This window comes from Elgaria multicarinata, chromosome 10 (genome assembly GCF_023053635.1).
Source record: "Elgaria multicarinata webbii isolate HBS135686 ecotype San Diego chromosome 10, rElgMul1.1.pri, whole genome shotgun sequence".
Classification (NCBI taxonomy): Eukaryota; Metazoa; Chordata; class Lepidosauria; order Squamata; family Anguidae; genus Elgaria; species Elgaria multicarinata.
In genome coordinates, this window is record NC_086180.1 from 11395933 (window position 1) to 11413068 (window position 17136).

General features: G+C 44.6%; 1 protein-coding gene across 1 annotated transcript; it reads right to left on the reverse strand.

Annotated features, from left to right (window-relative positions):
* Nucleotides 1-13038: 13038 nt before the first annotated feature.
* LOC134404524 (ferritin heavy chain B-like) lies at nt 13039-16279 on the reverse strand. Its single transcript, XM_063135242.1, has 4 exons — nt 16175-16279; nt 14424-14570; nt 14178-14303; nt 13039-13194 (listed from the first exon to the last, which is right to left on the reverse strand). The coding sequence occupies exons 1-4, from the start codon at nt 16277-16279 to the stop codon at nt 13039-13041; spliced, it is 534 nt and encodes a 177-aa protein (XP_062991312.1).
* Nucleotides 16280-17136: the final 857 nt, after the last annotated feature.

The window sequence follows — 17136 nt, forward strand, 5'->3', positions numbered from 1 at the left end:
AAATTAATAATAATAGTATTTTATTTCTTACTCGCCTCTCCACTTGGATCAATGCGGGGGGAAATAGTTAATATAAAACACATTAAAAACTGATTAAAAACATAGCACACATGATTAAAACGTCCTTAAAACATCCTAAAAACGTTCTAAAATGTAGATGCATAAAACAGGAGAGAGAGATGCATTCTAGATGCACAAACCAGGAGACATAGTTAATGCTGGGAACCAATAAGACTCAAGATAGCTTTGTGTAGGGTAACTATGTTTCTACCTAGAGAAGTCTGAATGCAAAGAAATAGGCTTGAATTATTTATTTTGCAAAATAGCATGAAATAAATTGAATGGTTTGGTTGGTTTTTTAAATTAACAACACAGATGAATTATCCATCCTGGTCTACATAGAAACAGATGGTGAATATTTGATCGGGAAAACCAAATATCATTCTAGTCATGCAATAAATTATTCCGACTATCAATATTATGATGCCTAGATCTGCTGATGTGACCTTTACTGCAGGAGAGTTTTACATGAAAGCTACTCACGGTGTGAAGCAAAAAAGTAAAACAATAACTGCTTTACAAATAAACCTGTTCATTGTTCATGTGCATTTGATGTGGTGCTTAGTCTATTTAGTATTCCGTAAAGGTTGCACAGAGCCTTAGTGTAACTCAATAAGCCTTGTGGGGAAACATAAATGGAAGAATCCAATGGTGACATTCACTCAAATACTGAATCGTTCCGCTGCACGTTCACAGCTGGTTGTGGGAGCAGTTGCACAACTGGTTGTGCAGTGGGAATGCACAACGCATTGCACACCAGGTAGAAGCAGTTGCAGAATTGGTTGCGCAATGGTAATGCACAATCCATTGCATAATGGAAATACACAACGGGTTGCACAATGGGAATCCACAAGAGCAAAACCGCATGCACTACCACACTTGCACAAATGTATCTTTAGTTGGATTTTTCATTTGCACATAGTCCAGAACCTTTTTTTCCCCCCCAGATTTGGGCTAATGGAATGACAAACCCCAACACTCACAACATTGCTACAATGTAATACTTGATGCAGACACTGCATGGGATCATTTGTGCAGCCTTAAGTTTCATCAGATGTTTTCCCTCAACTGGAACCTGTAAATCAGGCTGACATTTTCAGGTGAGGCCTAAGCTGGAGACAACTCTATTCTCTGGTCTTGACTCGTAACAACTTTGCACGTTGCATGGATATATTATTTTTTTCAAGAGGACTGAATTCCCAATAGAAGATCCAGTGCTGGCTAGAGTCAGAAGACACTCACAACATTGTTCGGTGGGCAATAATTTGCATTAAGGTTTTCTGTTGATTCTGTGTTGGGAGCATGCAGGGTTGGTCCTACCATTAGGCAAAGAGGCTAACTCAGACAACAGATGCTGGGGGACAGGAATCAGCAATAAGAGGTTGCCCTATCTTCATAGTATAAAGATTGTGGCCACATGTCCAGTAAGGAAGGCCTCTGGGTACCTCAAGCAGGTCATTTCGATCACAGTGTAAATATGAGCCAAGCAAACCCTGGGCAGGTCCTGGAGCTGCATGGCAGAGAGTCTGCACATTCTGGATTCCGTGATCAAAATGCTAAACTTACAGGCAATCATAGTTTTCAGTTTGGGAGTACAAAAAATGAAGTTGGGTAGAGTCAGTGTTACATAAATTTATGTTTGGGACCAAGTGTAACAGAGTGTCCAGATATGTATGCACTAGGGGGGTGCACGGACCCACCGCTCCGCCCCGCAGGCTGATCTGAAAATTTCCACTCCGCTCTGCCCATACTCCGCTCCTCTTCGCCACAGAGCTCCAGCTCTGAATCGGAGCTCCGCAGTGGAGGGGAGTGGTGCCAGGTAAGACCGGGAGAGGAGGGCGGGGGGGGGGGGGGTTACCGGGCCCTGCCGCCGTCACCGCCCGTGCGGCGACGGCGGCAGAGCCTGGTAAGGGACCAAGGGGGAGGGGGACCTTACCTGCCTCCGTCCTCGGTCCGTCGGCTTCTTCAATTGAGCCCGCGGTTCAGCCAGGAAGTCTGGGCCGCAAGTGCGGCCTAGACTTCCTGGTTGAACCACGGGCTCAATTGAAGAAGATGAGGGACCGCGGACGGAGGCAGGTAAGGGAGAGGAGGGGGGGTTACCGGGCCCATGCTGCGACAGCAGCAGGGCCTGGTAAACCCCACTTACCTTTCCAGCAGAGCTCCGGATCAAGGCGAAGGATCCGCCTTCACCTCGATCCTCTTTGCCATGCTCCGCCGGCCCCCCAATCCTCTTCGCCTCCACCTTAAGGGGAGGTGAAGCACCCCGCTCCGCTTCTAATTCGCCAGTCCGATTAGAAGCGGAGCACATCCCTAGTATGCACTTGGTAGAAAGACGACTCGGAGGCCTCTTGGGTTTGCTCATTTTACTGAACTCGAGTTAAGGGTAAACGTTGTTGCTCATGCATATACAATGTCACACTCCTCACTAGTTGGGAGGATGTTTTATACATTCATGTTATCAGCCCCATCAGCCTTTATTCATTGGTCCATGTGATTCATCATGTGGTTGGTAGTGTGGGTGTGTGCTTGTTAGTGCAATCAAATGTTTATTGAGATTTGTAAACACGTAAGTGGAAATGTAGCTCCTTTGCTAGGTTAGCACTCAAACCCTATTGGTTCACTTGGTGATTTGCGTCACTGACCTTGCGCTCTTAAAGTTTCTTTGTTCTCAGCCCCGTAGGAACCTCCCCAAATGTCAGACCATTTACTGATCTGTATCTCTGCCTCACACGTGCGTGGTCTGTAACTCTTACATAAGCGCTGAGGCTGAGTCCCCGTATGTGGGACCACTCTAGGAGGGACTTTCCGGACGGCAGTCTTTGGTTAGTAGCTTTGATTTCCTGTTAGGCGTTGCTTGGCAACCTACAATACAGGTAAACAGTGGAAATTCATATAACATCAGGATGGCCTTGATTCTGGACAATGAAATTAAACTTTCTTTTGGATTCCTGTCTCCAAGCTACAGGTAGCCAATAAAGCATTACAAAGGCCATGCTTCTGAGAGACAATTAGGTAAAGCTGCTACGAACTATGGTCTAATCTACACCAAGCAGGATATTCCACTATGAAAGTGGTATGAAAGCGGTTTATAAAAGGCAGGAGTCACACTACAGCTTCATAGCGGTATTGAAGTGCCCTGACAACCGTTGGGGCTCATTGACACATACCATATACCGCTTTCATAGTGCTATATCCTGCTTGGTGTAGATTAGGCCTATGTGGGGTCCCCAGGTGATACTTTAAACTGCCGGTCTATCTTGAGCTAAAAATGCTTCAGGATTGTACCTAGGGATCCAGGCAGAGATATCCAGCCAGTGGGTGAAGTTCATTGAGCTTTAGTCAGCATGGTCCCAAGGACTTTGGTTTGCTTTTCCATGAGCTGGACTGACTTGAAACATAGGGCCTGGAAACAAAGCCCTATGAAGAGAGACTGAAACAATTGGGCATGTTTAGCCTGGAGAAGAAAAGGTTGAGGGAAGACATGATAGCACTCTTCAAATACTTAAAAGGTTGCCACACAGAGGAGGGCCAGGATCTCTTCTCGATCATCCCAGAGTGCAGGACACGGAATAATGGGCTCAAGTTACAGGAAGCCAGATTCCGGCTGGACATCAAGAAAAACTTCCTGACTGTTAGAGCAGTACGACAACGGAATCAGTTACCTAGGGAGGTTGTGGGCTCTCCCACACTAGAGGCCTTCAAGAGGCAGCTGGACAAGCATCGGTCAGAGATGCTTTAAGGTGGATTCCTGCATTGAGCTAGAGGTTGGACTCGGCCTTATAGGCCCCTTCCAACTCTACTATTCTATGAGTCTATGACTCTATGATCTGCATCAAGTTGGGTCAGCTTGCAGATTTCCATTCTTTTCTTTTTCTTTTTCTTTTTCTTTTAATTATTACTTGTGTATAGCAATTTGTGCAGCTGAAATTTGCTCAATCCGCACAAAAGGCTTTTTACGGAGGGGGGAAAAAACTGAAAAAGTTCTTCAATTCCAGGAACAGACCCCTGGGCTTGACTTGCGAATGCTAGCTGAGTCAGGGGCACAACAGAAATTCATCTAGCCCCAAAATGGCCGGATTTCCCACCAAACAACATTTGTTGTTGTACTATATTTCCCACTCCGGCTTTGAACTGACAATTTGAAGGTACCCTCTTGGGTAGGTGGGTTGGTGACTTGGTAGTCAGGAATTTCTCCAACTTTCCATACCGCTGGAAGGTGACTCCTCTTTGCTTAAGTTACAGAAGAGGACACATGGGCAGGGATGGACGAATTTTCACGATCATGACGATTCTCCAAACACCACCCTGAGGTCCAGTTCACCTCATTTCTCAGGCCCAATTGCACTCTTTCTTCATTTTGTTTGAGGAAGGAAAATGCATATTTTTAAAATTACCACCAAACACACACATACCACCCATAGAGTAAAGTTTTAAGGCAATACACAAAATCCAGTGTAAAGCAAGGCGAGAAATTCAAAAAATAGAACCCACCACAAGCTATAATTTACTGACAATTTGGTCTTGACTTTAACAGCAGTAGCAAGAGTAAAATGCAGTAATTTGAAAGAAGGAAATGTTTCAATTACTGTCAAGCTTCAATAAATTGAGAACTTGATGACCAGATACGAGTACTATGGGGAGTAGATCCATTCGTAACTCATTGTGAGTCTTTTCATAATGAGGGAATTGAAAAGATGGGGACATAGGAAGCTGCCTTATACTGAGCCAGACAGTTGGTCTATGTACATCACTATTGTCGACACTGACTGGCAGCAATGTCTCTCCAGGGTTGCAGGCTGGAGTTTTTCCTGTCCTACCTGGAAATGCTAAGGATTGAACTTGGGTTCTTCTACAGGCAAAACTGGTGCTCTACCACTGAGTACAGCCCCTCCCTAAAATTGAATCCTGTTTCCAACAGTTGCCAGTCCAGTGTCCATATGTAGGACATGAGTGCAATAGTGCTTTCCCATTCCTATTCGCAAGCAACTGGGACTCAGATCCTCCTCCAGAAAGTCTGCCTCTACAGCCTGGATCTGGAGACATAATTACTGACAATTAGCAGCACGATGCTGTACTGAGGTTTACAGTGGCACATGTTGCTGATAACCAGTCCTTCTCTATTAAAACCTCACCATCTGCTAATTAGAGCTACTGCCCATTGAAGCAGATAGTAATGCGCTAGATTGGGAGAGGAGCATCACCAGCCCGTGCATTGAACGTGGCCCACAGGACCTCCCACTCTGGCCCTCAGCCTCCCTCTGCCTGCCCCCATGCATTGCAATTAGGCTTTTTTCAAAGCCTCCATGGGTGAAAATTGAGGCTCACAATTGCCATGTGGGGTACACTTGGGGAGGGATGCTGACAAGGGAAATGCTAACCCTCCCATCCCTGAGCACTGTCCCTTGAAAAATCACCCACACTCATATACTGTAATTAGTTGTAGCTTGGGGGAGTTTCTGACCTGGCTCACACATAATGACAAACCGTGGTTTAATTAACCATGGTTTGTTGAGCTGTGGGTTGTCATTAGGTGCAAACCCAGGATATGGGTTATTAACCATGAACAATGCAGAGAGAACCCATGGTTTGTTGTTGGATTGTGAACTGTGGGTTGTTTAAACCATGGGTTGTTGTTACATGAACTCAGAAATGTGGGTTGTTCATGAGTTGTTTCATGAGGTTAGCGAACAAGAGCGGTTAAAAACAACAACACAGTTTCTTTACATGCCAGTACTGCAATGCTGCAAAGGCAATTGGGATACAAGGAGGGAGGGAGTGAAGGAGGAGGAAAACAAATAATCCAGAGACTGAGAAAACAAACCATGGCTTGTGCATACATCTGCCATACAAGCAAGGCAACAAGCCATGGTTCAAGTAAACCAAAGGTTAGCATTACATGTGAAGCCACCCGCTGAGAGTCACTGCGTGTGTACGTTGAGGCAAGCAGGTTGAGAGACACATGCCAACAGTGGTGGGGTAGTCCCTCCAACTGCTGGCAGGCATCCCTCAGCTCTCAGGCCAAAAAAAGCTTCCCTTCCAATGGGTTAGATGAACCAACAACCTGAGTCAGAATAAGGCAACTTCACATGAACTTCACATACCAGGAGGTGCCATGGCTTGGTGGTAGAGCACATGTGCCACATGCAGAAGGTCCCAGGTTCAATACCCAACATATCCCGGTAGGACTGGAAATAATAATAATAATAATAATAATAATAATAATAATTTTATTTCTTGCCCGCCTCTCCATTTTGATCGAGGTGGGGAACAACAAGAAACAGTAAAATACATAATACTCAATTAAAACATAATAAACGTTAAAAACATCCTTTAAAAATGTTATTATTATTATTATTTATTTATATAGCACCATCAATGTACATGGTGCTGTACAGAGTAATGTTCTAAAATGTTTTTAAATGTTCTAAAAACATTTAAAAAACTAGGGCTGTGCTCCGCTTCTCTTCGGTTCGGAGAAGCAGGAGTGAGGCAGCCTGATTCGCCTCCGGAAAAGGCAGAAGAGAGTCGGGGGGGAAGAGAGTCGGGGGGGCTGCAGATCAAGGCGAAGAGGATCACCTCAATCCGGAGCTCTGGACACAGATAAGTGGGGAGGGAGGGGAACTCATCTGGTGCCGCCGCCGCCACTGCAGTCCCTGCGGCAACAGCGATGGAGCCAGGTAAGGGGGCAGGGAGGAGAGAGGCTTACCTGCGTCCGTCGTGGGCTTCAATTGAGGCCCCGGTTGAAGCCAGAAGTGAAGGCCAAGGCCTCTTCCAGCTTCAAGCTGGGGCCTCAATTGAAGCTTGCGACGACGGACACAGGTAAGGAAGTGGGGGGTGGCTTACCCGGCAATGACAGTGAAGCCAGATCTCGCTCCGCGAAGTGGAGTGGGGTACAGGCAGAGTGGCGAGAAGAGGATCGGGCCACGAAGAGGATCCGTGCACAGCACTATTAAAACATCTTAAAATTCCACTGGATATTTCTGCTGGAAGAGATCAGTATAGCTTTCTTGAATGCTAGTAGACTGTTAAGTTGATGAGTCTCCTCCAGAAGGCCATTCCATCGTCTGGAAGTAGCAGAAGAGAAGGTCTTGACTAAAGCCCTGAAGAGACATTGATACCATTCAGTGTCAACCATACCATAGAAACACAGAGAATCATTGAATGATAGAATAGTAGAGTTGGAAGGGGCCTATAAAGCCATCAAATCCAACCCCCTACTCAATGCAGGAATCCTCCTTGAAGCATCCCTGACGGCTGTCCAGCTGCCTCTTGAAGGCTTCTAGTGTGGGAAAGCCCACCACCTCCCTTGGTCAAGGTTTCCATTGTCGTACTGCTCTAACAGTCAGGAAGTTTTTCCTGCTGTCCAACTGGAATCTGGCTACCAGGCTAGATGGACTAATGGTCTAACATAAGACAGCTTCCTCTGTTCCTGTGTCAACTGACATTTTGCTTATAATTGGGTGAATGAGGCTGTGCCTGCTTCAGTTTTGGTAACATTGGACACTGAACAGAGAGTGGATGTGTAAGAATTTTGTTCCAGGTGGGCTGTGATAATTTACCAGCATTTGCAAAAGTCTCCATATCCAGGACAAAGAAGATGAGATGATGATGATGATTTATTATTATTTAAAAAAAATGAATGTGGGGGAAATCACAACTGACAAATAGGGACAGACTCACACCCACCTGGGTCATATGTCACTCACCAGACCCCCGCTAATTGTCCAACCCAGTTTGCTGTATGAGGCAAGCTGCCCAGCAGTACACAGGTACCCAAATGGGTTAGGTCCAGATGGATAATCCAAAACAATTAAGGACCATGGAAAATAGATTACAGAGCTAATATAATTGCTTACACATATGGTACTAGATAAGGAAAATAATGTATGTTCACACCATTCATGCCAAATAATTAATGCTACATAATTATGTTCATGCATGAATAAAATGCCCAATTAGCCCCACAATTCATCAATTGTAGAAATAGAAATGATCACAATTAATTCTGTCTAAATAGACTATGGAACTCTAATAGGTTTACATGAAAGAGAACAACGTTAGTGTGTAAATGCCGTCCACACAATTAATTCCTGACTGATAACACAATGCTCAATATTTATTTATTTATTTGTTACATTTTTATACTGCCCAATAGCCGAAGCTCTCTGGGCGGTTCACAAAAATTAAAACCATAATAAAACAACCAACATGTTAAAAGCACAATTACAAAATACAGTATAAAAAGCAATAAAGGTAACAATAAAATAAAATAAAATAAAATTTATAAAATATATCAATAAACGTAACAATAATGGCCAAACAACATAGGTGTGTATATATTATCCACACAATTCGATGACTAATCCAGATTATATTGTCGTTTCTGTACTTCGTCAGTGAAAAGCCATTGTGTATGATTCTGATGTCTATCTGGCCAGACCTTTTTCTTACGCCACACTGACTAATACTGAGGTAAGATAAAGAATGTGGGAAGATGAATACTCCTGAAAAAGACATAGATAAATTACTGAATTCACATAATGTAGACAAAGAATGTTACCTGCAGGGAATAAGAAAATTTGGGCTCTTACAAAAGCTCCTTTCCTCTGCTAACATTACTTCCCTTGTCCTGTAATACTAAGACAGTGAGGAAAAATGTAGGCCTATCCAGATGAATTTTAGGATGTCTGGTTGTTATTTTAATATTGTATCATTTTATATGTTTTTAATCAGTCTTATGTATTTTATGGTATTTTTGTATTTAATGTTCCCTGCCTCGATCCAGAGGGAGAGGCAGGTAAGAAATAAGACATGGCCATTGGTTGTATGCTGTCTGAAATTTTTATCTATCAGGGACCTACAAAGCAGGACACAAGTGCAACAGCACCCCCCCACCCATGTTCCCCAGCAACTGGTGCATATAGGCTAGTAGCCATTGAGAGCCTTCTCCTCCAAGAATGTATCCAACCCTCTTTTAAAGCCATCCAAATTGGTGGCCATCACTACACCTTGTGAGAGCTTTCCATAATTTAACTATGTTCATGCCCAGCATTAGAATATGGCCCCTGAGATCTTCTCCAAAATGCAATTTGGTCCTTTGGCTGGAAGTAGGGTGACCATATGGAAAGGATGACAGGGCTCCTGTAGCTTTTTAACAGTTGTATAGAAGAGGGAATTTCAGCAGGTGTCCTTTGTGTGGATGCAGCACCTGGTGAAATTCCCTCTTCATCACAACAGTTAAAGCTACAGGAGCTCTGCCCTCTTGACCAGATACAAAAGAAGGCTAGGCTCCTGCACAGATTTTTCAAGCAAATGAGCTCAGCCAGAAATAGTTGAAACATACCCTGCCTGCAAAGCAATTCAGACTTGCGGTATTCCTTGGAGTATCCTCTGGTTATCATGTTTTTAAAACATTTCTAAACCGATAATGTAGAATGATAAAAGTAGCTAGGAAACATAAATAAGGATCTTAGAAAAGTAATAATAAAGAGGGATGAGGAGTGATTATATTACACCCAGCATAATGCTGTTTTTTGGGTAGCTCGTGTAATGTATTTTAAATGAAGGCTTTCAAACTTCATGAAAAATGGATTGCTAGGGAAACCCATGTTATAAAAAATGCAGGATGACATCCTCGTGAATGCATGTCTCTGGGTAGATTCTATTTCCAAGCAAAACGTGCACATCTTATCCAACTTTGGAGTCATAATCTGACTTTGCCAAACTTCCTGAAACTTTAATTTCAATAATGTTCATATTCAACTTATTCAACCAGACTCCAGACCATTATTTTTTTTAAGTAGGAGAGATATCCATATCGGCTCCTTTTCAGCCTCTCCTGGTAGCTGCTCATAATAATCTAGGATAACATTACCCAATTTAGCTGTCAACAAGGCAGCCCACTTCAACCACAGTGCTCCCTAGTTTTTGTGTACAAATATACAGTCATTGCAGAAGGACGTATGACATAAAAATGGATAGCACCACCATCTTTGGAAGAGGGTGGTTAAGTACAAAGGCAGTAATAATTTGGGACCATCAGGCACTGCCCATTGGAGTTAATGTGTCAGGGGCCAAATGAATAAGTTCAATAAGAAGTTTCTTTTTGCACTTTTTACACTGCACAACCTTCCTTTTTAAACTAGTCCATACCCCAGGGGAGATGAATCCAACCATATGCAGTGCAGAATATGACCTTTACAAGTCTTGCCCAGCGTTAAGTCGAGCGCACAGAAGGGGTATAGAGTGAGCTACTGTTTGTAGTATTAGTTCGTAGCAGCAGCATAGCATAGGAAGAGGTAGCCCTGGATCTGAATTAGATGCAGGTGGATCTCACCTGAATCTTAAAACCAGTCCAATTCATCAGGCTGGTTTTAACCTATAACGCCTTACACGGCTTGGGACCACAATACCTGATGGGATGCCTCTCCTGACAAGAACGTACCTGTACACTACGCTCAACGTCCAAGGTCCTCCTCCGAGTGCCTACTCCGAGGGAAGCTCGGAGGATAACAACAAGGGAGAGGGTCTTCTCCGTGGTGGCCCCCCAATTATGGAATGATCTCCTCGATGAGGCTCGCCAACTTAGTTATCTTTTCAGTGCCAGGTCAAGACTTTTCTCTTCTCTCAGGCAGTTAACAACATATGCTGAATTTTTTATTGACCCCAGAATAGTTGTTTTAAATATTGTTTTTATGCTGTATATCTGTTTTTAATGTTCATTGTTTTTAACTTTTGTAAACCGCCCAGAGAGCTTTGGCTATGGGGCGGTATATAAATGTAATAAAATAAATACAGAAGAGAACATCAGTGTTTCAAAAGTTTATCTGTACACACAAACACCCGAGATCCCAGTGATATAGGGCAGGATGCAAATGTTTTTAAATAAATAGAAGTTGAGTGGTAAGTTAAAAAAAAAAGCTAGGCGACAATGCTGCTTAACCTTTATACTAGAGGTCTATATGCAGGGCAATCTGGGGAGGGGATTAGGACATTACACTTTATCGTAGTATTTCCTCATGATGAATAGGATCTGTGAGATAGTGGGGGAAATGGCAAAGAGGGGCAGAGAGAAGAGGCAAGGTGGGGGCAGGTGCTAGCTGGAGCTGAATCCACCCTCTCCCCCTGGCTCCTGTGCCTGGCAGAAGGGCTTCATGATGCTTTTCCCCTCCATCGCTTATCTTGTAGAAAGCACTAATGCAGCTGCTGATAGCAGAGCAACAAACCTAGGAAAATAGTTCGCAACCCATATGCCTGCTGAAAAGCCAAAGTGGATTGGGGGAGAGAGAAGCCAAGTGCTCAGGCTGTGCAGCACCTCGGATGAATGTCTAAACCCGAAGTGAGGCGGGCTGATTCGGCCCACCTTACCTCTGTTCCAAGGCCGTTCTGGGTCAGCCCGAGGCGTCCCAAAGCCAAAACCGATTGGCTCCAAAGCTTCGGGGTGCCTTGGGCCACTTCGGAGCAGCACTGGGACGCTTACCTGCTACTATTGTCACCGCCTCCTCGCTCCTGCCGGCTGCCGTCATTGACACCGAATCTGAGAAGAACCAAGGCGCGATTTTAAGTTTCGTTGTTTTGATACTCCCACAGTATCTTAAAATCGTGGTCTGGTTTTTCTCAGATGTGTTGGTGTCAATGGCGGCAGGAGCAAGGAGGAGGCAGCAGGGAGAGTGGGGAAAGGAAGGCTTTTCTGGGTGCCGAGTCACCTTGGGGGGCCCAAATTTTGCTTCGGCACTGAGGCGGGCGACCCCTGTAGCACCCTGAGGTGAATTGGGGCTGTTTGGGGGGCTTCAAAACTGTCTCCAAGGCAAATCGGGGGGTCCATGCACAGCCCTACCTAGTGCTATCACATCCAGGGAGCTTCAGGTGGCAAGGGGAAACTTCATACAATGAGAGAACTATTGCTTCGCTAGGTAGGTTTTCCTTCCTGTCCAGCTCCTAGAAGGAACATAAGAAGCCATGCTGGATCTAGTCCAGCCATGTGTGGCCAACCAGCTGCTGGTTAGAAATGGATAAAGGCCCCACTTAAAGTCTGCACTCTGAAAGCCTGGGTGGCGGGGAGTTGAACTATACCCAATCTACTCTAGTCATTGCTACTGGGTTAATCCTGTTGTCAACTATGTATTGCTTCCAAGCAGGGGGATGATGCACACCAAACTCAAGTGGCTTGGACTGGATAAACGACCCACACCTGGGGGACCACAAATGCCCCATCCTGCTCTAGACCTGGGGTAGGAAACTTGAGGCCCTCTAGATGGTACTGAACACCCAACTCCCATGAATCCAGCCAACATGGACAAGCATGAGGGATGATGTGTTGCAGTCCAACACCCCAGTCCTGCTTTAGACACTGGCCCTTTCTACACCATGGATTTTTCCCCAGGGTCATCCCTTTGCATCCAAATGATGCACAGGGGATCCTGGGAGCAGGCAGAGATGACCCCTCCCTCCCAATTTTACCCGTGGTCCTGGGACGATCCTGAGGACCACAGGCGGTGTGTCCGTCCATCCTGGTTTCTTCCCTCCTCCCCCATGTAGCAGGGGTCAGCAGAGGGAAGGAGCTGGTCCAGGGGTAGCCGAGGTACATTGAGTGGGGAGCAGCATCAGGGCTTTTAAAAAAACTTTCATTTTGTTGGAGTTCAATTGCGCTCTGACTCCTGCCTCTTAAAAAAGAATGGCACCTGTAACAGGCGCGACGTCCCTCTTCCCTTCCATGATGTCGTGCTTCCATTTGGATGTTCAGGGCAGATCACAGAAGTAGGTAGGTCCACAATCCTTCCCCCTCCCTCCCTCCCTATACACCCTTAGGTGTAGAAAGGGCCACTGCAGAAAAGTGAATATGTATTGCTTCCCCAGTACATTATTCTGTACCTCCATCCCAAAGAACAGAGCAATTGAGCCAAGTTTCTTTGTCCTAGAACAGGCCATTGGTTCGTTTTAATGCCAATACGTAGTTTATTTTGCCCAACACACAAGTTTTCAGCTACTCTTCCCCAAGGTGAGCCTGTCAAACAGGTATTCCCCCATGCCATTCTGGGGCACCCCCAGGCGCTGCAGGTTGGTGAGGTGGTCTCCCAGAAGCTTGATGGCCTTCACTTGCTCCTCCAGGTATTCAGACTCCAGGAAGTCGCACAGCTGAGTGGGGATCAAAGACAAGGTTGTCTACATTCTACAGACTATTCGTCACATTGCAAAGCTGGTACTCCTGTAGGCTAGCCCACAGAGGAATAAGGCAACAGGTTTATTGGGTACCCAGTTCTAAGCTAGCCTTTCATTATATTACAGATTTGCTGTCAAGATGCTAAAGAATCCTGGAACTGTAGTCAAGTAAGGGTACCAAGAGTAGAAGTGGTAGCAGCAGAAGCAATGATCCCAGCCACCTGCTAGAAGACTAGAATTCCTATGATACCGAAAGACATGGCGGAAATATGGTCTCCAAGAATACTTATTTTGGGCTATTTTACAGGATCTATTTTCTGTTTAAAAAGCAAAGCTCAAAAGCCATCACAGAGCAAAGGAAGCCTGAACTGTTAAGATCTAAACTCAGGGCTCATCTACACCAAGCAGGATATTCCAGTATGAAAGTGGTATATAAAAGGCAGGAGCCACACTACTGCTTTATAGTGGTACTGAAGTGCACTGAGAAATGTTGGGGCCCATGACGCATCTACACCAAGCAGGATATAGCACTATGGAAGTGGCATGAAAGTGGTATATGACATGTGTCAATGGGCCCCAACAGTTATCAGGGCACTTCAGTACCCCTGTAAAGCAGTCGTGTGGCTCCTGCCTTTTATGCACCGCTTTCACACTGCTTTCATAGTGGAATATCCTGCTTGGTGTAGATGAGCCCTCAGTTTTCAATGCCATGAAGGCTTACAAGGTTTATATATCCCCAGTTCTTCAGCCCCGAACCCAAGGTTTGCACTTCCATCTATTTCTGTAGTTAGTTATTACCCTCTTCATGATTAGCATGGGGGAGCATTATTGTTGGAATATGGGGCCTTGGCTAGAATTTTGAGCCTTGGCTGTTCTCAGAACTACCCACAAGGTAGTCATCTTCCAGACCTTGACAAGAAACCTTTCAGGCACTGTAGTGTTCCATAAATACAACTCACCTGAGGGTCTCCCTTCTCTGTTGCCAGCTTGTGCAGATCCAGCAGAACCTGATTCACCTTCTTTTCCAGATCCAGGGCACTTTTCAGGGCATCCAAGGTGCTGCCCCACTCATCCTGATGTGTCTTCTGTACAAAGAATCCAGCATAAATGCATTATAAGCAAATTCACAAAATCAACATACACGAAGTCCAAATATTTTCTTCTTTTGCAAAGCACCAGCTCAAGATCAACCTTTTCACACGCACCTTGATGTCCTGCAGCACAACACGCCCCCCTCGCTTGTTCTGGTATTTCAGAAACTTCTCTGCATGTTCTCTCTCTTCCTGGGACTGCTCCTTCAGGAACTTGGCCACATGGGGCAGGGCAACATCATCACGGTCAAAGTAGCAGGACTAGAAGGGAGAAGAGCATGAAAAATCACAGGAAAACCATAGTTAGAATATTTTGCCACTATGAAGTTGCCCCAACTGATAGATTTCTCTTTGGGGAGCTCAATCAGGTTCACATGAACGCAACAGCCAAGAAGGTACATATGGAGCAGTTGACCAACCCAATTTTCAGAGGTACAAGTACTGAACCAAATATTGATTCTTTTTCTGACAGTAGTTGCCTTTTGGTTACTTCTTGGTTTGTGTATGGAAAGCTTGGAGCTACTGTTGTAGCCACATATGCACAAATCTTTGACAGTCTCAATTCAATAACAGTATCATTTGGTTATCCCAGCTATGTAATTGAGCGAAGTGACCTTGTGCCATTGAAATGCATGAAAAATAGGGATGAAAGCGAATTTAATTTCTGCTTGCAAATCATGTAAGCATGCCTTGTTCGAAGATCCAATTGCTAGTGTGAGAAAGCGTCCACTGAAAATGTGCTCATGTTTGATTTCTCAGTTTGATTTGCACAAATTCCTACACAGACTGGATTATTTTGATGAGCTTTCCCATTTACAGAGAATGAGCAGTTGACTGCAAAGGCAAATCAGGCAAGAGATGAGAGATGAGCCCATGTTCAGAGAATCCTGGAAGTCTCAAATTTAGGACTTAGCTAGACCCGAGCAGGTAGGGATGACCCCAGGATAAACCTTAGGTCTAGCTAAGGCCTTAGATCACTTGCTCGTCCCATTATGGAAAAGGTATGGTGGGACACTAGGAATCACACCTTCCTGAATTCTTCATTTATTCACCTATGGTAGAATAATCTGGACCCCTGGAGAGTCTAGTTAGCCGTAGTTGAGCCTACTCAAAGTGGGATACTCCAGTTGTTTTCCCCAATAATATCACACATGCATGTTGCAGGTTCAAGTCTTAAATTGGTTCCTGTTCTAGTCAAAACACAGAACAGTGGTGTAGCAGAGTAGCTCATACAGCCTGCTTGATTAGTATAGCTGGCTTATCTCCATCTTAAAGGTGGCTCCATAAAATATATTAATCTTTTGGAGGTTACTACTGATACTAAAATTGTAGAAAAGATGTGGCTCTCTGCCCAAACTAGTGTGTCTTTGTGTTCTCAAACTAAAAAAGAGCTATCAGCACTTTTAGGAGATTGTACACAATTAACACCAAGATGAAGCTCCATATGATATATTGGGGAAGCATCGTAGTTCAATTTCCTTCTCAAGGCAGCAGCCACACAAAAACTAATTGTATCAGCTCAGTATAGAAGTCCAGGGGGTTATATAAATTGAAAGTACAAGGTATTAGGCATCTACTAAACCCCTACAATAATTGAGGGCACAGACTCCCCCAGCCAGATAGACAAACCTATGCAGCCTTACTCAGGAATCAGTACAGAAAGTTCAGTGAGAATAACATTACAATCCTATACATGTCTACTCAAACATCAGCCCTATTGAGTTCAATGAGTCATAGTCCTAGGTAAGCTTGTGTAGAATGGTAACCTTAATGCTAAACTGATGCACAGAGGATTAGATAAAAATACATTCACAACCAACCAGTTGCAGACTCTTTCCAATGACAGATAACAGCAACAAACTTACCATGGACAAGTACACGTAGCTAGCACACAACTCTAAATTCACCAGTTGGTTCACAGCAGCCTCACACTCTGCATGGAAGTTCTGACGTACCTGAGAAGAAGCCATCTCTATCTCCTAGAAAAAAGACCTAAAGGCTAACACACAATATAAACTTTAATCAGCTACTACTGTAGAAGCATACATGGCCCTGGTGGCATATATATGGTTTAGAGGCAGGTGAAGGTATGATTAGCAGTAGCACCAACCAATAGAAATTATCTTCCTCCTCAACCCACCAAACAGCTTTGACAGAGGGGGGATGACTCAGCCGCATGAGTTTTCCTGGTGGAAGTGGCAGCTGATCCGAATAACGACTCCACCTTGTCTAAAAGAATCAGGCCTTTGGCTCTGCAGTTTTCTTCAACCATTTGCTTTTAATGAAAGGCTGTTGTTGTAATTAATTGTTACAGTAGCAGCATGTCTTTGGCAAGAATGCTTGCTGAAATCAATAAAATGACAGTGCAAACCTATATCCAGGTACCTGAAGGAATGCCTGGCCCCATGCTAATCTGTACATACACTGAGGCTAACTTTGGCTCTCCCCACCAGCTGACCTTAGGTGGGTGGTGACCAGAGAAAAAGGCTTCTTAGGGGTGGTTCCCTCCCTGAAAAGGCTTGCCTGGCACCAACATTGCCATATTTTGGCACCAGGCAAAGACGTGTTTATTTCTAGAGCTGTGCACAAGTGGTTTCTCAAATTTCTCCGCTTTATTTGTGGATAGAGAAATTGGGGGATGGATTTCACCAAATTCCTCCAGGGGCGGAAGATATTTTCCAACAATTTCTCACAGGTAGGCATCACCATTGGAAAGGGGTGTAGAACAGCTACTTTCTTTTTCTTTTTTCCTAAGGTATATGGGTTTTTGAGGGGGGGGTTGGCGGGGTTGCACTGCCAGTGGAAGTGGCCACAGCATCTACTGTGT